The sequence below is a fragment of the Moschus berezovskii genome, chromosome 8 (assembly GCF_049115385.1).
Source record: "Moschus berezovskii isolate FMDL1 chromosome 8, NW_MosBer_1.0, whole genome shotgun sequence".
Lineage (NCBI taxonomy): Eukaryota > Metazoa > Chordata > Mammalia > Artiodactyla > Moschidae > Moschus > Moschus berezovskii.
The window spans coordinates 94,122,374-94,146,538 of NC_142467.1; the positions used below are offsets into that span (position 1 = coordinate 94,122,374).

Genomic DNA, 24,165 nt, shown 5'->3' on the forward strand with positions numbered 1-24,165 from the left:
TGATGTTTCAGGCACGCAGCCGCAGCATCACCACGGAGATGGGGGTGTGGTCTTCCTGCCAGGGCCACCCCCACCACTCATGTTCTTCAGGTAGCGGCTGTCCCTGTTCTCTCTGCCCGCTCTGTCTTCTGGTTGGAACGTTGTTTGTTACCAGGAACCTTGCAGACAGATCACAGCATTGTTTATGGGACTGAGAGGTCCTTGTTTCCCATCGCTTTGTCAAGAACATTCTCCACAACCCTGTGTCCTGGAGAGGGATGCTGGTCGTGGGAGTCAGCTGGTGGGTGCTGTCCATCCTCCCAGGTCAGTGCCAGTGTGGTCCTGCAGCTCATATGGGGAATATCTGAGCATGACCCACAGGCAGTGACCTCCCACTGGTGACCCTGCTGGTGACCCAGGAGAGGCAGGGCTCAGCGGCCATACCAGCTCCCACAGGGGCCAGGACGGAGCTTCACCCTGAGGCTGTGGGACCCAGGCCCTTGTCCGGTAGTAGAGAGCCCTCCATGGGCTGCAGGCCTGGGGACCAGGCTCCAGGCCCCGCAGAGTCAGGGATGGATGGACGCCTCTCTCAGGGCTCCACATGTAGCCCCTCATCTGAATTCCTGGTAAAAGAGTCACTCCACACTCCACTTATAAATCTTCGTAATGGTATTTACTTCTGGAAGAAAAAGCAGATCAATAGTGGAGCTTTTTAATAATTAAAAGTGTGTGTTTCTATGATCTGCCACAGACTTCCTCATTCATTCTTCTAGAGCTCCTGGGGCAGCTGAGCTCCGGGCTTCCTTTGTGACTGGCATGTGGGGCCCGAGCTCCCTCCTCTCCCGACTGCTCTGCCTCAAGGCTGATCCATCATCCTCGACGCCTTCTGATTTATTGTCGGGCTAACGTTGATGGCGGCGACATGGAGGACAGCCTCCGTGGGCCCGAGCTGGAGCCACCAAGATGTAGATTTTCTGATGGGAACATAATCTTCTTGTCATTCCACATGAGCACACCTTCCCTTCTGGGCCTTGATTTATGGGAGGGGTCGGGCAGGGGGCTCTGGCTCGGTGACAGGGACCCCGCTGCCTCCCCGAGGCTTGAGCAAACCAGCCGTGCTCAGAGGCATCGGAGGAAGAGTGAGACTGCACTGTCTAGGATCAGCTCAAGTAGGATGAGAAAATCAGTAACTGGGTTTAATGGGCCATCCCCAAACCCGAGTTTATTTACCGTTTCATGAGTTCCTGAGTCCTGCAACAGAAGCCAACCCAGGGGACCCTGCCTGAGGACCGAGGATGTGGCTACTGGTCCTGGGGACGCTGCCCATCCCCACCTCCCCAGTCTCCTACCGTCGCTTCATGCCTGCACACAGCTGTCACTTGGACTGGAATTTAAAAATATAACTTAATGCACAGTGACTTCCCTTGATTGGTGCAATTCATTATTTGAAAAGAAAAATATCAGCGTGTTCTTAAGGACTGGCTTTCCTCCAGGCTACATCAGTTCTGATTGATTTTTGACTCTGTGGTTGGTTTCTGGACGTCTCACCCCCCATCACCTCCCACCGCTCCCCTTCCCCTGCCGAGGTTTGACTCCTTGTCAGTTCCTTAGATAAATCCAGCGATTTCTACTCACCTCTCTGGGGTTATTAGCAGGGCGCTGAACCACAGTCAGTGACAAAGCAGTGAACAGCCTCCAAATGGGGCAGGAGAATTGAACAGACACACTTGGCCAAAGGAGGCACGTACCTGCAACGGCAGGTCCAGACATACCAGGACCAGATGTGGTGGGTGGCACCTGCCAGCCTGGGGGCAGGGCTGGAGCCTTGTACCCCCTACCTGGGATGGGAAGACCCCTGACACTGCCAAGGGGGCAGGGGGATCTCGCCGTCACCACCACGTTGGTGCAAAACGGGCAGCTGCCATGGAAAGCCGCCGGGCAGTTTCCTGGGCCCCTGGCTCCCCCTCCGCGTCTGCTTACTCTGGAGAAACACCAGCACCATCTGGAGACGTGGCTCCACTGGCCCCACCGCTCTGCTCGCTGCATCCCGACCAGGGAACAGCCACAGGCCCTGCCAGCAGGAGGCCAGAGGAGCAAGCCGGACGCGTCCTCGTGACTGGAGGCCTGTAGGAACAAAAGGGAGACAGCAGAGTGCCCACTGGGACAGATAAACCCCGAGGATGTGCCAAGCGGAAGAGGCCAGACCAGAGCAGACGGTGCGGTCAGTGTGTGTGAAGCCCTAGAGAGACATGGAGGATGGGATGGGGCGGCGTTTGGGGCCACAGTCCCTGGAACTCCAGACAAGCTGATCTATGCTCCCAGCTCAATCCAGGAAATGATGGCCGTCCTGACCCCAGAGGTCACTCCTGCACACGGCCTTCATTCCAACAGTCCCACCTTGCGTCGCAGGACACCATGAGCGGGCATGCTGGCTGCTGTTACTTCTCATCTCTTTCAGAACAGTCTGCTGTTGGAACGACTGCTGATGGCTGTGGGTGGTCAGTGGGGAGGGCCCTGGGGAGGAGGCTGCAGCCCCCACCTTCTCCTCCAAGTCTCAGGGCGGCAGTACTGGATGCCTTTGTGTGGTGTCGTCATCCCCCATCCCCATGCCCAGCTCCTGGGTTTGGCATCTTTGATGCAGAGGCCAGACCGGAGTCTGGCTGTCCAGACCATTTTTAATATGCCTGGAATCATCAGCTCCTTCTGTGGGGTTCTGACCTTGACACGTGTCCTCCCTGCTCACCGATACGTCGCTTCAGTCACTCTACCCTCACTTGGAAGGACCCACGTCTTGGGATCTAGTGGATAGGCTCCCTGCTCACAGTGGTGGGGTGACTCAGGCCAGCATCTGGGGCCGTTTCATGGGTGGGCCTACTCCTTCCTCTAACGAGGACTGGATGCCGTGTTGCAGGCTCACACGTGTCCTGAACTCCCAGGCCTCCGATCTTCCCCAGAGCTGACCAGCCCACCTTGCCAGCCCTGGTGCCGTGTGGGACATCTCACAGTGGATGGGAGGTGTGATAGCCACCTGCCTCCGAAGTAGAAGCCGCCCCCCTCCCCAAACAGAAAGCACCTAGAATCCTAGTGCTGTAACTCACCTGTCTGAGAGTCCAGACTGTCCCCTTGGGCCTGGTGGGGCCTCTGTGAGCGGTGGGGCTGATAGCAGCCACTCCAGCTGCTTGCCTCACCTGCTCTACCAGCCCCATGAGAACCAGGCTGCAGCCTGTAGAACCTTGGCCTTTCACCTGGCCGACTCCGTTGGCTCCTGAAGTCAGGTCGCTGCACTTGGTGGGATGTCCTGGAGCCCACATCCCCCTGCTGGGTCCCTCGGTGGCTCCTGGTGGCTTTGCTGCCAGCCTGTGATGCCCTGTGTCAGGCGTTTCTTCCGGTCGGGCCTCATCCCTCACCTGTCACCCCTTCCTCCTCAGATCACACAGGAGGCGGGGGAGTTCATGATCACATTCCCCTACGGCTACCATGCTGGCTTCAACCACGGATTCAACTGCGCCGAGTCCACCAACTTTGCCACACTGCGGTGGATCGATTACGGCAAGGTGGCCACCCAGGTAAGTGCACGCTCTTCCCCCGCCTGCTCCCCCAGCCCAGGCCTGGGTGACAGCCACTTATATTCAACCTGGGGCTCAGACTCTCCATCAGGGTCTGTTCCTGGATCCTCAGCAAATGTGTCCTCAGCTCATTTCTCACTTGGAGGGAAGAGGGCACGGGCAGGTCAGGTGGTGTGCAGCAGCTGGGGCCTGGCCAGGCCTGGCTCGGGGCTCCCTCTGTCCTGGCAGGCCCAGGTACGCTCCCACCATCTGGGGGCCAGGGAAGATTTGTTCCTTGTTGGCTCTTGAGGGGCCTCTTGGTCAGGTGCGGGGTTTGCTCCGGGCCCAGAGCCTGTCTTTACCAGTTTGCAGTGTGTGTGAGTGCACGTGCAAGAGAGAGCAGAGCCCTGGCAGGGTAGGCCCTGTGCTTGAGCCCAGGGGCTTCCTGCTGCCTCATAGTCCACAGTGGTCACTCAGAGCCCAAAAGACTCATTTGTTTTCCATAGTAATTAGCCGACCTGCTCCCAGAGGGACAGTAATCAGCCTGCAGACCTGACACTTGAACCGAGTGTTTGTTTGCAACTTCTTTTTCCCCTGCATGCACCCATTAGTGGTTCTGATGGGCAGCTCAGTGGGGCTCGAGGCCTCACAATGGCGCGTCCATGGAGCAGCTGGATAGTGGGCAGGTCCCTGGGAATGGGAGGCCGCTAGGAGGGCTGTTTTGCATGCAGCAGGCCAGCCCTTCCTTGGCAGCTGGGACCAGTGATCTTCCTCCCAGGACTGGCACCATGACCACCCTGAGGAAGCCAGTGAGCTCTACCCATCTGGCTGGGCTCTGGCCGAGCGGCCCCGGCTCTCAGGCTTCAGCTGCTTTAACCTTTTCTCTCCAGCACAGAAAGGGGCCCAGCCATGCACATAGCTCACTCTGGCACTGAGCACAAGGAACAGAGAGGCCTCTCCTGCATGGGCCTGTTCAGTGAAATCGGGGTGCCTCCTACCAGCCGCCTCAGCAGAGCACTGGGGGTTTTCCATGGAATCACTCAGCTGTTCAGAGTCAGGGCCTAGGGTTAGGGAGCATGGTGGGTTTCTCCCAGACACAGAAGTGGGGGCAGTGTGGACCAGGAGAACCCCGAGCCCAGATCCTGGTTTGGCCAGCCCACCCCTGACCCCTGATCTTTGCAGAAGAGGGTCTAGGCTGTGACGATCAGGCATCATGGCCTGGAGATATGGCCCTGTGAGGAGGGAAGTTGGCATCCAGGTGCAGCATGTGGCAAAGAGCAGGAAGGCCCAGACTGAGGGTTCCCAGGGTGCTCACAGACTGGTGCGTGGGAGCAAACAGGGTTAAATAAGATCCATTCTGACAGGGAGCACCTCCTGTTTCTTTTCATGTTTGAGTGGGTGAAAGATCGTATGTGCTAGTTGCTCAGTAGTGCCTAACTCTGCAACCCCGTGGACTATAGCCTTCCAGGCTTCTCTGTCCATGGGATTCTCCAGGCAAGAAACCTGGAGTGGGTTGCCATTTTCTCCTCCAGGGGATCTTCCCAACCCAGGGATCAAACCTGCGTCTCCTGTGTCTCCTGCATTGCAGGTGGATTCTTTACCTGCTGAGCTATTGGGGAAGAGGGTGAAACACTAAGAAAATTAAGCTGTGGGGGTGGCCTTGTGGCACATCTCTGCTACACGGCGCGGTCTAGACGGGTTGGCTCATTTCTGTTTTTCTAATGATCTCTCTCTCTCTAACTTTGCTGTGTCAGTGCAGTTGAGAAAAGGAAACAGGCTTTGCAGCCAGGAAGACTGGAGAGGCGCCCCAGGACGTGAAGCGTTGGGCTTTTAGACTTAATTCAGAAAATCGTGGCGAGAGTGTCTTTGGCAGAGAGTCCGACTTGGCTAAAAGAGGGGAAATGGGGGCGTCAGGATTGTCCGCTTGGATCCAGAGGAATAATTACACCTCCTGGGGCCGGGGCATGTTTGCGTTGTCGCCGAGAGTTTCACGTGTGCAGGGCCGCCTGGCCACAGCGGGCGCTGGATTGAGTTGTCAGCCTGGCGGGGGCTTGTCCTGGAGGCACTGTCGGCCGGAGCCAACCCTGCTGCAGAGCCAGTGGGGACCGCCCGGATATTAAAAGCAATTTTGGGTTCAGCCATGTGTTCACAAACAAGGGACATCTGGGAGGTGCAGCCTGAGATGGGGCTCTGCGCTTACATTGCTGGGCGGCATAGCGTGAAATTACTGAACCAGTCAGTGTGGCGCTCTGAGCCGGCTCAGGGTTCCAGGGGCCTGGCAGCTGCGGAGGGCCCCCGCAGGAGTGGCACTGGCCCTGGGGTGCCCATCCATGGCCATCTGATGTCAGCTCCTGGGCTGTTTGGTGGTGACCCTCTGAGCTCCGCTGCCCTGTAACTAGTCCAGGCTGGAGAGGCTGCCTGGGTGCTTGGCCTCGCAGATGACAAGCTGAGGTATCAGGGGCAGGGGACTGTTCAGGTTCCGTAGTGCTAGGGCCATGGATTTAAGGGATGGGGTGGGTGGGGTCAAGGGGCAGCCAGAGCCCCCTTCCCACTGAGCTGGGGCCTCTCCCTACAGCCTGAGTGCCTGCCCTTCCAATCTGTGTCCCCTTCTAGCACATTCCTCCGACACAACCCAGGGGGAGAATGTCCACTTCTCAGATTCTAGAGACCCTTTTAGTTGCTGGTTCGTTAGCTTCTCAGGCGCCCACTTCCCCCATTGACCCATTTCTGTCATTCTCTCTGTTGACACATGAAATGCTAAATGCCCAGGCTCGCCAGCCTGTGTGAACTTCAGGTGTGCCTGTTTTTTCTTCCAGATCAGGGTCAGCAAACGGGGCCCACAGACGAAACCTGGCTGGTTGACTGTTTTTGGTACTGTCTGCAAACAGAGCTATGCTTAGATGTCTTTGTTCTTCTGGTCACGTCACGTGGCATGCGGGATCTTAGTTTCCCAAACCAGGGATTGAACCTGTGTCCCCTGCAGTGGAAGCTCAGAGTCTCAACCACTGAACCGCCAGGGGAGTGCCGAGTGTTAGGTTTTTAAAGATCTGGGGGGAAAAAAATCGAAAGAAGTTATATGTGACACGTGGCAACTAGATGAAACTCACATTTCACATTGATAAAGTTTTTTAAATTAATTTATGTATTTGGCTGTGCTAGGTCTTAGTTGCAGGATGTTCCCTGACTGGGGATCGAACCCCGGCCCCCAGCCTTGGGAGCTCAGAGTCTCAACCACTGGACTACGAAGGAAGTCCCAATAAATAGAGTTTTATTGGCACAGGCAAACCCATTCATTGACATGCTGTGCAGGGGCTGCTTGCATTCGGGTGTGGAGCTGAGTAGTCGTAACAGGACCATCTCACCTGCAAAGTGGAAAATATTTGCTGTTTGCTCTTGTCAGGAGTTTGTAGTTCCTGGTCTAAAGAATCGATTTTGTGGACACCCTGGCTCCAGGCAGTCAGGGCTAAAGGGTCCCCCTCACTTCACAGCCCCCAGGGTCTGTGGCATCAGAGGGGCTGTTCCCTCCAGCTCGTTGGCCCCCCGCTGCTGCCTCACTGATTTTAACCAAAGAAAATTTATACCCATGACTGGGGGATTGGGTGGACTATGGAATATTATGCAGCCACAAAAATAGGTTCACTGTTTACTGACGTGGAAAAATGGGCATGGCATTTTGGGTGGAAAAACTGTTTTGGATCATGAATATGTAATCCCATCATGTGTGTGTGTTGTGGGGTGGGGGAGACTTACCAAATGTTGATCGATTTTAGCTCCATGGGATAGAATTTGAGGACTCAGCAGGGCCTGAGATCAGAGCCAGCAGTAGCCAGTCCTGCCTCTGTCATGTGCTGCAGCTTTGGTTTTGAGCTATCCCTTTTCCTTGACTTCCTCCACAGCCCCCCTCCTGCAGCCCCGTCTCTCTCTCTCCAGCTTTCCTAATGGATCTTGCCTGCATCATGGTGTCATTTTGGGCCTCATGACTGTGCCTGCCGGCATTCCAGGAGACACCTTTCCCGCCTCTGTGTCTCCCAGGCTGGCTGCCTCCTTCAGGCAGGTGTCCAGGGCTTGCCTGGGGCTGCAGGGGCCACCTCCACAGACCTGTGCTCCATTTCCAAGAACAGAATTCCCCAGGCAGGTGTTGTAGTGGGATTACCAACTGGGAAGATGAGAGGGCTGCTCTGTCTTCACTGTAGAAAATGAAGTGTGCACACATCAGCCTTTTAGGTCTGAGCTCGAATTAGTCCTACAAGGCTACACGCCACATTGGATTAGCTGCGCAGCCTCGTTGCTCCCGCGGTGGGTGGCAATGGGTGAAGCCTGACAAGGGCCTCCTGCCTCCACCGAGGGTGCCCCACAAGGCGCAGGAGTTGACTTCAGATTAAACAGAGCAAGAGAAATTTAGAACCCAGCTTGAAGGCTGGGAGCCCCGCACACTTAGCTGGTTTTCCGCCGGTTGTCTGGGCTGCCGCCTGGCAGTGCTCAGCCTCCAGGCAAGTCTGCTCCCTGGCAAGGTGTCTGCTGAGTGTGGAGGGCGGGAAGACACCCCACTTCTGGATCTGGGTTGGGGGGCCTCCCCTGAAGTCCCCCACCTGGGCTCCCTCGAGCTTCACTGCTGTGAAACATGAACCAAATTGTCCCCGCTGCTCTGAGGATGCCTGCCTTCTGTTTGGTGACACTGCGCCTGCTCCGGGTGATTAACCCAGAGCCCCTCCCCACGAGGGGAGGTGACAGAATAGGGGGAGGTGGGCCTAGGACAGAGCCACGTCTGTCCCACCCAGATGGACAGATGCTTCTCTGGCCCACCCACATCTGATGTGCTGGCCTGGGCACTGCTGTGCCTCCCTGGCTCCCTGATTTATGGAGCTGTGATGGCCAGTGCTCAGGGTTTGCGGTCAATTGCCGTATAAAATATGCTTCCCTCCCCCTGAGCCTCCCCCAGGCTTCCTGTCACTCTGTCCCTGCAGCAGCTTGAAGCCCGTCCCCCGCCATATCCCGCCCTGGGAACTCATGATGCATACAGCAGTGTGGGGAGGAATGGAGTGGAGAGCATGGCCCCCGCTCTGCTTCCCTGCTCGCCTTGACTTTGGCTTTAACTCTGACCATCTAGAACAGGTGTGACCTGATTTGGAAGGAGGGGTCTCAGGCAGAGTCTCCCTGCGTCACTGTGACCTTGGGTGGGTGGTGGGGGGAGATCCCTTCTCCCCTCGGTCATGACCTGATGTCCCCTGGGCAGGGGTGAGAGCCTGGGCTGGAGGGAGGGTCAGGGGCAGTTGTTCCACCATCTTTTCCATTGTCACCACCCCCCCACCCCCCGCCCACAGACCACTTGGATACTTTTTGTCCTCTGCCCACTGAGAGGTTCTCACTCCATGGTTACACCCCACGTCTTTTCAGAGAGGGAAGCCTTTCTGCCCCTGAGAAGGAGTCTTCTCCCCTGGGGACTGTGTGCCCCCCTGAGGACACTCCCAAGGTCGGGTCTGGGGAGCAGCCTTGGAGGCAGAGAGAGACACCCCCACCAGCTCATATGCAGGTAGGACTTCCACCAGCCCAGGGTTCATAGCCCACCTGTCCCCCCTGCCCCACTCCCTGCTACTGTGTCTGGGGGGCTGGTGAGGGACATACATGCCCCAAGGCCCTCCGAGACAGCTTTGCAGCTGAGAAGCCTTCTGTTTGTCTTCTCGGGAAGTCACTGCAAAGAATCCCAAATGCATTGTAGCTGCAGCCCCTCCCCTAGGGAGCATACCAGTCTGTTGCATCCGCTCTGCTCCCCAGGCTTGTGTTCATTCTGGCGCTGTCAGCCCAGAGCCCCCCTCCCCCACTTCTGTCTGCTGCCCCCCACTCCCGCCCAGCCGCCTGGGGTTGTCACCTGGGTTACAGGCAGCTGTGTCCACTCAGAAGGTGGCCCTAGAGACACACACACTGAGTGCTCTTGCACTGGTCTCTCTGGGGGCTGCCCGCTCCTCACGGTGCCACTTCAGCCGGCTCTTCCCCTGGTGGGCTGCCAGTGCGGGGTGGTCCCCACCAGCAAGCACACGACCGCACAGCTCTGGCCTGGGTGCTGGCCGCTGCAGGCTTGCTCACCCCACCGGTCCTGCCTCCCCTCGTCCTCATGGCTTTGCTGCGTTTTCCCATGAGGACTGGGAGCTTGTGATTCAGATCCACAGACCAGAGTTTCTGCCCCTCAGCACTGTGAATCGCAGGACTGCACCATCTGGGCCGTCCCTCCCGTGTCCCCACCCACTCAGCACCAGGAGCCCCCCAGTGTGACTACCACAGGCATCCCAGATATCCCCCAGTGTCCCCTAGGGTGATTGGATCCCTCGTGTGTGAGCCATGGGCCAGCAGGGCTCCTCAGGGGGGCATCTTTGCCCTGCCGAGGTATTCAGCCCGTGATGCCCAGAGATGCTGCCGGAGGGGCTGCTCCAGGGGAAGTGGCTGCGTCTGGCCCAGGGAAAGCGTGGAGGCCTTTCTTAGGTCAGGCTGTGGTCTGGGTCAGGGGACTTCATGGGCACACCAGCACCTGGGCCTTTCTACTGTTCTGCTGTGGACAGAATTTGGTTCTTGGCCATGGTCAACACTGCAACTTGGGATGGTGAGGTTTCTACAGAGGGCAGATGGGCTGGCTCCCCTTGGAGCCTGGAAAACAGAGGGAGAGAAGTCCACTGGGTGTCCTGGTCACCAGAGGGGCTGTGGTGATGGAAGAGCTGAGGGGCTAGTGGGGTCCTCAGGCAGAACACCATTGGGAAGCACGGTCCAGAGCACCTGGTTTATTAGCATCTGGGTAGAGAGGGAGGAAGGAAAGCTATGACCAACCTAGACAGCATATTAAAAAACAGACATTCTTTTGCCAACAAAGGTCCATCCAGTCAAAGCTATGGTTTTTCCAGTAGTCGTGTGTAGATGTGAGCTGGACCATAGAAAAAAATGAGCACCAAATAATTGATGCTTTTGAACTGAGTTGCTGGAGAAGGCGCGAGTGTCCCTTGGACTGCAAGGAGATCAAACCAGTCAATCCTAAAGGAAACCAGTCCTGAATATTCATTGGAAGGACTGATGTTGAAGCTGAAAGTCCAATACTTTGGTCACCTGATGTGAAGAGCTGACTCACTAGGAAAGATCCTGATGCTGGGAAAGACTGAAGGCAGGAGAAGGGAACGACAGAGGATGAGAGGATGGCATCACTGACTGCACGGACATGAGTTTGGGCAACCTCTGGGAGCTGGTGATGGACGGGAAGCCTGGCGCGTTGCAGTCCATGGGGTTGCAAAGAGTCGGACACAACTGAGTGACTGAACTGAACTGAGAAGGGGAGAGGGGTGGGGACCCTCACAGGCAGACCAGCTCGGCTGCCCGGCTGCAGCCACAGTGCTCCGCGGATGAGGCTTTTCTGTGTGGAGGAGGAAAGAGAGTGACCTTGTGGTGGGGGTAGCATCCTGGGGGTCAAAGGTTCGACTTGTGACCTTGCCCAGCCCCCAGGAAGCAGCCTCCCCAGCGAAGGACGGACGTGGGAGCCCTGGGAGCCCTGCACCTAATGGTTTTGTTTATGAAGTGCTTCTGAGGGCTTCCAGTGGATTTCCTAATGAACTGGTTTGTTATCCCGTCTCCTGCTGCAGCATGCGGGTGATTACATCAGAAACAGGGGGCCAGGCTTCGAGCTGGCCTGGCAGCTGCCAGCTCCTCAGTGGGGGATCTTCCCCGTCCCTGGGTGGGCTGATGTGCCCCCGGCCCCCACCCCGGGATTGTTCCCTCGGAAGCGTGTGTGTTGCTCCCCTGTCTGCATCTGCTCAGCAGCAGTCACCCTCCAAATGCCAGGAGACAGGAAGAAGCTGCGCAGAGGGGGCACGGACGGGGGACAGTACGCCTGGGACACTCAGACTCCGGGAGGCCACAGAAGGCACGATGTAGGGGGCAGGCGGCATCGGCCAGCGGGGGCTTCTGAAGGAGGGGAGGTTCAAGACCCTGGCCCATCTCAGGCTTCTGGCCTCCAGGGCTGGGTGGGCATAACATCCTGTGGCTTTCAGGCCCTCTTCCCTGTTGATGGCACTCCATGACATGAATACGCCAGAGTCTTGAACGCTTCCATCCACTGGAGGAGCAGGGGTGTGACCCGAGTCCTCTGAGGATGCTGCCAGCCCTGCTCACACTGGAGCAGAGCTTCTCCGACAAGGGGTGGAGGGCCGGTCACCCCCAGCAGAGTTGCCACAGGGTGTGTGCATTCCTAGGGATCAGGTTCCATGGGCCCCCAGTTCCCTAGTTCCTGGCCACTGGTGGAGGGCGCGGGGCAGGTGCCCCACATGAGCTTTTAGTAGGGGGTACAGTGACTCTTCAGAGTGCCGCTGGGGTCCCCGCCCACTTCCTACAGCACAGAGGGGTCTTACCCTCAGTGGGGGAGCTCTGGCTTCCTGCCCTGCTACAGCCCCAGATCCTGTCCTCTGCCTTCACGAGTTGGGGCATTTGTGTACCTGGAGTTGGGGGTGACTGTGATTATTAGTGACTGCCCAGGTTCCTCTCCCTTTGCGATGTCTTCTGCAGCTGAGAGGCTGAGGGAACCCTGAACTGAGGGCAGACACCCCGAGATGGGGAGGGCTGTAAGGATGTGAGGGGGGTTTCTATCAGAATCAGAGCTTTGAATCCTGTGGACTTAACACGTGGAGTAAAGAAAGTAGAACGGAAAGGAAAAAGCAGGTCACATCCGTCAGGAGACAAGTAGATGGTTGCTGTTAGCAAAGAGTCCGCCAAGTGAGGGAAGTTAATAGTCACCATGGCCAGGGCTGTGTTCACTCTGTGCCTGTGGGTTCTGAACCACGTGGCAGGAGACTGGAGACGGCCTGATGCCCACGTGTGGGTGGGCCGTCCATCCAGGCACCGAAACACTGTGCACCCCGAGAGGAATGAGGGGCTGGTTGCGTGCTCCATTCCAGGGGGAGGCACATGGGAACGGTGATAGGCGGGTCTTTTCTGGAAGGACAGGATACCTCTGTCTTGTGTGGGGATGCAGGGGATACGCCTGAAAGGAGAAAGTGGAAACTGCGGAGTTGGGGATGGAGTCGGGTGGGGGAGCGGAGCAGGGCTGAATCTGCTCCCCTCTGTTCCTCAGACTCTGCACCCTGTGAGGGGCTGGCTGTTCCGCCAGTCCGTGCAGCTCGCTTAGCTCTCCATGTGGGGGCAGGGCCGGGGAGGGGCGCATTGGTGAACACCTGCCAGGAGACGGGAGCCTCACTCTCCTCGGTGAGGATCCCCCCGAATCCTGGGCCCCTTCATTCTTTAGGTCTCAGGCCTCAGGGCCCAAATGGTTTGGTCCAACCCGTGGTTTCACGATGGTTTTTGTGTGTTTGTTCTCAAAGAAGCCCCCAGCTTGAGATGAATACAGAGTCCCTGGCAGTGCCTTCTGGGGGTCTTGTCTGAAGTCCTGACCAGGGAGACCCACAGACAGGGGGCCTCAGGGTCACTGGGAACAGGCTGGGGTCAGGGGGTGTCTCACGTGAGGGCGGGGTCAGCGGAAATCCCTCCCCTGGCCGTGGGGCTTGACATGAGGGAGAGTTTCCCTTTGTGCTGAGGTGTTAAAGGAAGGTCTGGCTTTCAGTAGGTTTTTCATTTGATCTTTCATTACACTTTCCCAAAGCACGTCGTTTTATAAGATTTCAGGTTTGCTGGGGATTATTACAGTTTGTAAAGCGTAATTCCTTAGGCGTTGAGAATGCAGTAGCAGGCTGGGGAACCAGATAGAGAGCAGCCCAGATGCCTTTCACAGTACCAATGAATGTGAAGAAGGGGGCCTGGAGGGGAGAGGTCCAGAGGAAGAGGAGGGAGGGTTGGAGGGGTCTTGTTTTAGGATCAGGATGCCCCAGTACTGGGAACATTGCTTAGGTGATCCCATTTCCAACCCTGACGGCATGAGGCCAAGGAGAGGATGTGCAGCCTTGTGCCGTCACGGTTGGAAATGAGATCATGTAAGCAAAGCTCCCAGTACCGGGGCATCCTGGTCCTAAAACAAGATCCTTGTCCCCAAGGCAAGCCAGCGCCACCCTCCCAAGGAAGGTGCAAGGCGCATATCTGAGCTTGTGGGATGTTGCTTTCTGATGCCTTCTTTACATTTAGCTAAATGCTTACTGAGGGGACCCCGGATTCAGTGGGACCCACTCCAGCACTGTCAGTGGCTGGCCATGTCCTGGGAAGCCCTGGGGAAGGGTAGGATGCTGGGGTGCTGGACGGAACCCTCACTCCCTTTCTCTGTAGACACCCTGCTCTAACCTTACACTGGAAGTGGGCATCCTCCAGGGAAGGAGCAGAGCAATAACTTTTTCTGAGACTTTCTGCCTCTGGAAGAAATAGGGAGCAAAAAGGGCAGAAAAGCAGTGCAGTGGAAAGGCTGACCCTGGGGTCTGAGGCGCTCTTCCAGGAGTTGCTGCTGAGGACGGGGCTGACGGTTTGGCTGGGTGTGGAGTCTCTGTGGGCGATGGTTTCCTCCAGAACTTGGAGGTCTGACTCACGCGTCGTTTTTGTTCTTTACCGTGGCAGAAAGCCAGCTGCTCTGCCAGTCCACCATCCTGGGTGGGTGGCAGGTGTTTCTCCCTTCCAGAAACTTCTTGAATCCTCTTTGTGCTCTGAAGTTTCTCTATTGCGTCCTTGGTGTGAGTCTGACTTTAGCCGCCTGACACTCCTTCAGCCCTTTTGGTACACCATGCAGCCCCGGGGCACCTGTCTTACGAGTCCCTTAGCTGTGGTTTCAGGAGAGCAGGGAATGGCTCATTTAGACCCCAGCCATCTGGCCATGGTACTGGCCTGTCCTCCCAGCATCCTCCTCCCGCCTGGCAGCCATGGGTGTGGGATCACTCAAAGGAGAGCTTCATGGGCCTGGAAGGGTCAGCAGGTGGAGTTGGACCTTATCAAGGATCAAGGCCAGAGATGAGTGAGGGTGGACAGAGGAATGGAACTGGGGGCCCCTGCTCCCCTCTCCCCACTGAGGCCTGGCTTTACTCGGGCCCTGCAGCTCAGAGACTAAGAGCTTCCTTCCCCAGAGGAACCTGGAGTCCCCAGGAGGCACCACTGCTCCCCTCCATGTGGGGCACCCCTCCTTCTCTGCCTGGACAGCTCATGCCGAGCGCTGCTGGACCCCAGGGGCCATCCTCTCTGATCCACACAACAATTCTCATTTCTGTTTTTTCAAGCTATGGAGAGAAAAAAAATGTCTATTTGTCCTGCATGGCTCCCCTGCTCTGATAACCGGAGGCAAACCTCTGCTCTTCCCCGTTTTCTCATTTTCCTCAAACTCAGCTGTAGGTCCTGTGAGACCCAGGCGTGTGTCAGTCTTCCGACGCGGGTGACAGCCCCCCTGCCCCCAGCTGGGCACTTGGATCAGGCCCAGGGCCCCTGAGCTCCACGGTCATAACTCTCACCATTTGTCATTTGGAAGTGACAGGTGTGCGTCTTGTTGAGCCTCTGGCGGGTGCTGTCAGGACTCGGCCTTTTGTACAAGTCTGTGATGGGATCAAGCTGTGGGGTAGGGGGTTCACGCAGGTGGGTGCTTACATGGCAGGAGGTGCCCTGTTGGGGGCACCTTGTGTGGAGAACAGCCCAGGCCCCAGCAGCCAGGGTGCTGCCCTGTGTAGAAACCCTGGTGCCCCTGAATCCTCCCTGCCCTCTTCCTTCCCAGCCCCCCTGTTCTCTCCCCTCCCCCATTCACCCTTTCTCTCTCTGAACCCCTTCCTTCTGCAGAACTGAAGCTGGCCAGCCACATATACACTGGGGTCCTTGGGGACCCTGGCGAGTCCCTGGGGCTCAGTAACTTGGGGGAGGGTGAGGAGGCAGGAGGAGCCCCCCAACCCCCACCAGGGCCTTGAAAAGACAGAGAGTGCCCAGAGCTGGAGGGGCCAGGAGCACACAGTGGGCTTTTGATCCTGGCAGCCAAGGGGCAGCTCAGATGGACCTCGGCGCATGTGGCCCTTCTTGGCCCTGAGTTCCTACCCCACTCCGCAGGTATTTAAGGAAGTTTCTCCCCATCTCCCTGGAAGCTGCTGCAGGGCCAGGCCCATCACTGGGCTGAGGGGCCACAGCCATTTAGCCTGAGCAGTAAGGAGGGCATGACGGTTCCAATGTGGGAGCTGAAAGTGGGAAACCATTTTGCTCTGGGACTTTACGCCTTCAACTGCCAAATCTAATTTAGATCAGAGCCTGTCTTTTTAAACATCCAAACCTCAGGAAACTGAAGCCTTGGAATGTGCTTGTCAGACTGTTCTGAAGCTCCAGGAAGGTTCGTATCCATCCTGCTCTGAGGTGAGAGGGAGCCAAGCCTGGACCTTGGGCCTTGTCTTAGATGCGTCTCTGAGGCGTGAATAGAACGTGACTGCTGGTGGGTGCAACGTATTAGGGTGGATTCAGTAAGAAAAGGGGCCCCACCTGCACACCCAGCAGCATGAGAAATAGAATAAAGCTCACCTCCAGGCTGGCCCTTTTGTGTCTTCTGCCAGAGGCCCTGGCGAGGCGACTGAGGGACCGACCCCTTCATTCTTCAGGTGTCATTCAGGGCCCTTGATTCCTGTGTTCCTCTACTTGTGAGCATTGGTGTCGTTAAGTCAGAAAACCTCGGGCTGGCCTGGCAGAATGTGTGAGATCTGTGGCTTCAGGTTAGGAGCTAGCACCTCTGTAAGAAGGAGACTTGGTGACCCCAGACTCTGTAGGGCTGGTCCCTTTGTCCAGCCTCCCGGTCCCCTTTGAGGTGGGGTCCAGGCCCAGCTAGGGGGTGTGCGCCACTGGCCCAGGCCCACCAAGGTCCCACTGAGCTCCGGGGGTGGGGGCTTGTTCTCCCAAGAGCAGCTGGCTCGGGTTGCTGGTATGAAGGCAGGTGCAGCCTGGAGGAGGTGATTCCAGGGCTGGGCCTCCACGTGCCATGTTCTAGGTGCTTCCTGGCTCCTGTGAGTGCCGGATCCTGGCAGCAGGTGGTGGGGAGTGTGCAGCTCACTCTCCTCGGTGAAGCCCAGGCCCATAGTAGATTTCCACATAGACACTTGTCTTCCATCAACTCGGGCTGCAGGATCGCGGTACTGAAAACTGGGTGGCTGAACTGCAGGTATTTATCCCTCACACTTCCTGAGGCTGGGCGCCTGAGACCAGGGTGCCACTGGGGTTGTCCTCCTGGTGGGGACTCCAGTCCTGGTATGTGGACTGCCAGCTTCCTGCTGTGTCCTCACCTGAGGGTGGCAGGGGCTGGAGTCCTGTTTGTCTAGCCTATTCTTCTTATAAGGACACTGGTTCTATAGAGTTAGGGCCCCAGGCTCTTGACCTCATTTAACCTTCTTCACCTCGTAATTCCTTCTCTGTATGTACAGACACATTGAGGGGGTCAGGGCTTGGGATTCTGTGACTTAAATCAAGGTTTTTCAAACTTTCTGTAAGGGACAAGATAGTGAATATTTGTGGATTTGGGAGCCTTCCAGTCTCTGTGCGACTGCTTGGCTCTGTGGTATCAGCATTAATGTGACTGTAGCCAGAGCCACGTGCCAATAAAACTTTATTTACAGAAACATGTGGCAGGCCAGATTCCATAATCTGCCTGGCTCTCAACCAACTTAAATGATGTACTTGCTCAATAAAGAGATTTGGAAAGAAAAAAAGCCACAAAATCGTTTAATCCCCATTCTCCCATCAAAAGAACTGTGGTTGGGGTTTGACAAATGCCCTTGCTTTCTCTGAAGATTTTTGGTTGTAACTGGGACTGTACTGTAATTGTGATTGTGCATGTTGTATTTCTTATGACAGCAGAGCTCTCCTGAGACGGTGTTCAGGACTTGTCACCAGCCCCCTCAGGGCTGTCTGCCGGCTCTGCACCTGTCTAGTCGGTCCACAGGTGTAGAGTGGTGTGGTGAGAGTTGTGAGGTGTGTACCCGTGGTGTGTGCACACACAGTGTGTTCATGTGCACCTGGCATGTGCATTTTTCTCTTTTTGGATTGCGCGTCCTTGGGTGTGATCCTTGGGAGGGGGACGGCCTCATCTCCAGCTGGTAGAGCTGCACCCTTGCCCTCACTGTTGCCAGCCTTCCGCTCTGCAGGTAGCCGGTGTCTGCTGCCAGGGCAGGTGGGGGGTCATCCTGTCCTTCCTCCTCTAGTGAGGGGTTGTGGGGGCGGAGGCCTTGTGTCTCCTCTCTGCTGTCACTTTAAACAGCTCTATTCCTTCTGCGTCCTGCTGCTTAATTAACTTGGTCGGTCAAGGGCTCTCTGAGCTGCACTTTTGTGGGGTTGTCGGACCCCCTTGATGAGAGGCTGCATCTGAGCCTGTTTTGTTCTGAGTGTTGGGGCACTACCTCCCTCTCCTTGCAACATGGGGGGAGGTCACAGTTCCAGGCCTAGAATTTGGGGGTGGGACCCAGTCAGTGGGGGCCCAGAGCCCCCTATGGACAGGCCCGCCCTGGAGGCGGGCAGGGACCCGCAGCCAATGCAACCTGTCTCATATCCTGGCCAGGGGACCCAGGCCCAGTACAGCGTGTGTCCACTCCAGTCCCTGCATCTTCCTTTGCTCCTGCTGTCTGCGGATGGCCCCTTGCCCCAAGTGCTGCCTGGTGCAGGATGCTCCAAAACAGGAGCCCCGCCCTGCAGCTCTGGTGGCCAAGTCTTTAAGGGAAGAGGCCCCTGGGGCATGCCCAGGCTACAGGGGCCAGTGGTCCTCCCCTTCCAGCCCATCTCTCCATCAGAACTAGTGGCTGGCAGGCCCCGGGGAGGATGCCCTCCGCCCGGTCCCAGCTTACAGGGCTGCGAGCACAGGCGCTGGCGGACAGCAGGAGGCGCAGTCAGTCCCAGTGGCCCTGCTGGGGCCTCAGCATTGGCTGCGGGCCAGGTGGGCTGCCCTGAGGGTCGTGGCCCCAGTCCCTTTTCCAGGCCAGCCCTGCAGCTCGCGGCCCCATCCTTAATCACAGGCCCAGAAGAAAGAGCGCTGCGGGCGGTTCCACTCTGCGGGAGTCATAAATCAGGAGACAGCAAGAGTAGGGGCTGTGGGGGCGAGGGGGTGCTCTGGTGTGCTCAGCCCTGCAAGTTCTTTTCGCTGGTCTTAGCAGATTCCTCTGCCAAACTGTGAGCTGAAACAAGGTGATGGGTCTATGGTGTCTGCAACCCTGGGCTCAGCTGCTCTGCCCACGGAGGTGACTGTTGCCCTGTCCTAAACTGGAGGTGTCCCTCCTGTCCCCCAGGACCTGTGGGGCCTTGCCTCCATCCCTCCCACTGCTTCCTCCCCAGAGCCCATGCTCCCCGCACCTCCATGCCCACCAGCGACCAGCCCCGCCCTGCCCTACCAAGGACCACAGGGAGATGTGAGCGCTGCTGCTCCCAGTGCTGACCCCGGCTGGGCTATAGGCCATGGTGACACGCCCCAGGTCCTCTCCGTCCCCTCCAGGGCACACACAGCTGCTTTATTAATTACTTAAGGAAAAGCAATTGCATGGCCACTCGATACAAATCCCTCAAGCTGCTGTTGGTGGCCGTGCCAGCCAGGCCGCAGCCGGCCAGGATCCCGGAACCTGGGCGCCATCTGGACCCCTGCCACTCCGCAGCCAGATTGTACTGCCAGCCTCTCTCTCTTGTGCAATTTTTCATTAAATGAATTGAGTTTGCTGGAAATTGCTGGGTCGTAAGTATTCCCTCCCACTTGGTGTGGTTTGCTTATTGCTGTCCCCATGCTGAGATCTGGCCTGGGAGCGGGCAGGGTGGGGGAGTAGGGGCTGCAAAAAATGCTGTGTTTGCCCCCCACCTCCCTGCCCAGCATCCTCAGATTTCCAGGTTGTAAATATCTCACTGTTTCTGAGCCAGCTGAGGGAGGTTGGGAAGGACATGTCAGGGTAGGTACATAATCGCTGCATTCAATTAAGTCTTTTCCTTCTGCTCCGTTCATTTCCATTGAGAAAGTGGCAGTGAGGAGGTGGTTGTACACGAAGGTGGTTGTACACGAAGATGGTTGTACACGAAGATGGTTGTACACGGAGGCAAGATGCGCATTTAACATGGAAACGCATTCATAACGTTCTTTGAAATTGTATGGGATGAAAAAATAAGTGCATATTCAATTCTAAATGCATTCATACATACACACATCCACACACACACTTGCATTTACCTGCAGGGGCGTGTGCACACACACTCAACCTAGGAAATAAAAATCCTGAGACATTTTTAAACTGTGGTGTTGGGAATAAGCATCTCCTGTGCCTGGTTATCTGACGGGTGGGCATTGGAGCAGAGCTGCAGAGGCTGTAGTGCAGGTGTCCCCCGGGGCAGCCACCCCGCGGCCTCCTGTTGCAATTCTCGGGACAGGTGTGGCGCCCTAAGGAGGCGAGGACCATGCCCCTTCAGAGGAAGGCGAGCACAGCCCCCCAGGTCAAGCCCACCCCGAGGAAGCGCCTCTCCCTGAAGCTGGCCTTTCCTCTCCAGCAGTGGTCCCCAACCTTTTTGGCACCAGGGACCAGTTTTGTGGAAGATGAAATTTTTCCACGGACCTGGGAAGGGGGAGTGGTTTCCATTTTGCCTCCTGGTCACCTCCTGCTGGGCAGCCCGGTTCATAACAAGCTGTGGACCAGTGTTGGGTTGGGGATCCCTGCCCTGGAGTCTACACCTAGAGCCGTCAAACCATGGCCTGTGCCACATCCGGCCCTCTGCCTTTTTTTGGCAATAGTTTTAATGGCACTTGCCTACCCCCATGTGTTTATAACTTGGTCTTGCTGCTTCCCAAGTGATGACAGAGCTGAGAGGTTTTCACAGAGCTCAGTAACCCACAGAGCTGGAAGCTTCCACTCTGGTCCTTTCCGCTCTGTGGGCAGGTCACCAGCCCTGCCCTAAACCAGTGGTCCCCTCTGTCCCTCCTACCATCTCGCCCATGGCCTTGGCCCACAGGTGAGCGGTAGGACAGGGCTGCCTGGCTTCCTTCCCTTGACTGAAGGCTCGCTGTCCTGAGCCCAGCTTCTGCAGTCCTTGCCGGGCTTCTCCAGCCCCCAGCTCCCTGGGACGTCCACAGTGCCTCCTGCTTGGGGCCTAGTTCCGGGGCGCTTCTGACAGTGCTATACAGGGGAGAGGCTCCCAGAACACATGGTGTGTGTGTTTTGGGGTGTTGAGAGTCTACACACCAGAGGAGGGGGCAGAGGGACCCCATCTCAGCCCATCGTCCTCAGGCTTGTTTGCTCCTCGCTTACCGTGCCCGGGCACAAGGGGCTCCCCTGGCCAGGGTGGCATTGCGGCAGGCTCTGCCTGCCTGGAGTCCACTGCCAAGCCTCCCAGACTCTCAGCCTCCTCCCCTGAAGCTGGTGGCAGGGACTCTGGGCCGTGTGAGCACCTTCTCCACATCACCTTCACTTCTTTGTTTGCCCCATGGAGATGGACAGCTTTCGCCTCTTCCTAATCTTTGTAATCACCACTGTTATAAAACATTGCATGGGTGTTTTACCTGGTCCGGGGCACGTGCGTCTGACTGGGGAGGTTTTGGTTTGAAGTGACTTCAGGCGGCTGAAGCTCAAACCATGGCCCTCTGGGCTGCTGAGTGGGTCTGGGCACCACACTGGACCATGTGCAGATGGGGTGCTACTCCAGGGGGTGGGCCAGAGGCACCCACTGGGGGATGCAGCAGCCTCCCCGCCCCTTCCCTATCGGGATGAGAAGATGACCTTTCCTGTCTTGTGAGAGGACTTCTTGGGAGGACAGGGTGGGCTCGGCGCGCCCTGGGTGGTGTGGGGTGCAGGCTCGCAGGCTCAGCTGTCCCTCTCCTGCCCCCCACGCAGTGCACGTGCCGGAAGGACATGGTCAAGATCTCCATGGACGTCTTCGTGCGCATTCTGCAGCCGGAGCGCTACGAGCTGTGGAAGCAGGGCAAAGACCTGACGGTGCTGGACCATACGCGGCCCACGGCCCTGAGCAGCCCAGAACTGAGCACCTGGAGCGCCTCCCGGGCCTCCCTCAAGGCCAAGCTCCTGCGCAGGTGAGCTGCCTGGCCGCCCCAGCCGCTGCTCCTCCAGTCAGGCGGTCCCGCATTCTCCCTCTTCTCATCACTCCTCCTCCTATTCCCTCCCCCCTACCCCCCACTGCTTCCCTCCTCCACCATTTCTCCTGTTTTGGAAGCAAAGTGTACTCTCAGGCTGACTTCTTCCTCCAACTCTTTGGGCGTCACCGCCAGCACTCTCTATGTTGTTGGGGTCTCAGATTCCCTCTCACTCCTTGTCTGCCCTCTCAGGGCCCCACACTCTGTCTCAGGATTTTGGTTCACTGTCCTGGTACAAGAGCCCCATTTCTGGCCCATTTCTTCTTGACTCTTGAGCGAGGACAGGAGCTGTGGGGCCTAAGGCCTCTCCCCGCCCGGATGGGAGCCTCACTCCTGCCCAGCGTGTCTGTGGCTGCTTGTTCTGGTGCCTCGGGTAATGTGTGCCTTGCATCCTGGTTGTGGATGGTGGTTGCGGAGGTTTCGGGGGTGGTCACACAGACCTGTCCCCTGGATGCTCTCCGCCCCCATTCTACCTCCTTCCATCCAGTATGCGTGTCTCTGCCCAGCTTCTGCCTGGTGTCAGGTGGGGAAGGAGAGGGCACAGTGGCCACCCCTGCTTGGCATCTGGCCAGGGGGGTGTGGGTGGCAGGGAAAGACAGCATCGTGCAGCCTCGGAAGTGTCCATCTTCATCGTGCTCTTTCCCTGGGGGAATATCCCGGCTCTCGGGGCCTGAGCTGCCCATGGACAGAGTTGAAACAGATTCCTTTTTGGTGCCCAAGGAACGGTCAGCGGGTCCTCACTGGGCTTGGGGCATGGCTAGAGCAGGTGGGGCAGCCCAGACCATCCCAAGTGTCTGTGTTTGGGCTTTGAGGCCCAACGGGCTCTCCTGTGACCTCTCAGCTTCATGGAGGTCACCCTGGATTGTAGATGGTCTGTTAACAGTTGAGCGTGGTGTGTCTCAATAGAACTTTATTTATGGATACTGGAGTGGGAATTTCATACCATTTCCACATGCCACAGAATGTTATTATTCTTTGACTTTTGAACCACTGAAAAGCACGAACACCATTCCCAGTTTACGGGTGACACCAAAACAGACAGTGAGCAGATCCGGGCCTCCGCGAGGCTTCCATCTGTGGCCCTCGGTCACTGCTGGCAGATCTTGTCCCCACTGGCCATGGATGGTGCATCCCCAGAGCCTGGTCCCTGAGGGGTGGGGGGCTCGGCCACTTCATTCCTTGGGCAGTGCCTCCTTGGTGGCGCCCCCACACTCTGCCAACACTGGGAGAAATCGCCCTGGCTGAGTGATCACACCACCCAGCACCTTCTCTCCCAGGGGGCTGGCCTCCTTGCTCTGTGCTCTCGTCCGTGTGTTTCCACCGTCACCCCTCTCTGAGAATGCTGTCTCAGCGCTCCCTGCTACTCCTGACAGCCTGGGTGGAGGGGAGGCTCTGTTCTGATCTCTTCTGCTGGCTCTCTCTCTGATTTCCTGCTCTCCTGTGTGCTTCTCCCCGAGAGCACTGCCTAGGGTGGCTCCTCATCTCTCCCAAGAGCGGGAAGTGAGCCTGCTGACTGTCCAGCTGCCGGCTCTAACCCGATCCAGCGTTGCAGGGTGGTTGGCTGGTGGTGGCTCAGGCTAACTGGTCAGTGGAGCGACTCAGGGCTCACTCCAGGGAGGAAAGGGATGAGGGGCTAAGAGAGGAGTCTGCCCAGAGGACAAGGACAAGGCCTCAGGCCAGGCCGCGCTGGAACCTTCTGTGTATAGAGGAGGAACCCCGTGGCCCCCTCGCCCCGCCCCTGCCAGTGTGTGCCACAGGCCAGGGCTCCTTCCCACCTTCTCTCTCGGTGTGCCAGCCTGGGGCTGAATGACCAATTAGGTTGTGTTCCAAAGGATACATTTAGTATGTAAGATAAGGCCGAGTCCCCCACTTGGGGGGTGACATTCTGTGAAGAGGCTGACAGATAAGGGCTCAGGTGTGGAGCCACAAGCCCCAGCTGGGTGCCGAGGCCCCCACTAGCAGCAGAGGCCCTTGTGAGCGTCCCTGCGGGCTGCGTGGCTGCCCTGCCCTCGCCCAGCTGTGCCTGGCCTTCAGGACCACCAGCTCCCCAAGCCTCCGTTGTTGGAGAGTTGGTTGCGGGGGCAGGGGCACCACCCAAATATTCTTGCCTCGGGCCAGGTTGGGGTGGAGAACAGAACAGATCCGGGGAGAGAGACAACAGAAGAGCGCCCCCCTCCACTCGGGCTGTCAGGAGTAATGGGGAGCACTGAGGCAGTGTTCTCAGATTGGGCTAGGTGGGGTAAACCTGGGTCTGTCCCTAGACCAGGGTCTCTCTCCAGGCCTGCTGACATCCTCTGAGGGGAGGCTCTGGGGTGGGTGGAGCAGCATCCTTGGCTCCACCCCTCGATGCCAGGAGCACCCCCCAAGTGTGACAACCACGCATATCCCCGGGGTGGGCTCCTCACCTGCCGTCTGTGGCCCCCTGCCCCCCACGTCCCTGTGTTCCCTCGCCACCTCCTCTGGGTCACTGCAGTGGCTCCTCGGTCCTTGCTCAGGTGGCTCATCCAGCCGCCCCCACCCCGCCGAGAGCCCAGCCTTCCTGCTCCCTCTCCCAGTACCACACCCCAGATGTCACTGCAGAGCAGAGTCTGGTGTTGGCCCCTTTGGGAGAAAAAGCCGCTCTCCGTGGATTTACTC

The 24,165-nt window shown here is 57.6% G+C and overlaps 1 protein-coding gene across 2 annotated transcripts in view; it reads left to right on the forward strand.

Annotated features, from left to right (window-relative positions):
• Positions 1-24,165, forward strand: part of KDM4B (lysine demethylase 4B) — a 116,235-nt gene that overhangs the window by 68,175 nt on the left and 23,895 nt on the right. For both annotated transcript variants that reach the window (XM_055431378.2, XM_055431379.2), the window contains exons 9-10: positions 3,408-3,545; positions 21,272-21,468. In XM_055431378.2, the coding sequence (XP_055287353.1) occupies positions 3,408-3,545; positions 21,272-21,468 (335 nt within the window). The remainder of the gene's footprint in view (positions 1-3,407; positions 3,546-21,271; positions 21,469-24,165) is intronic.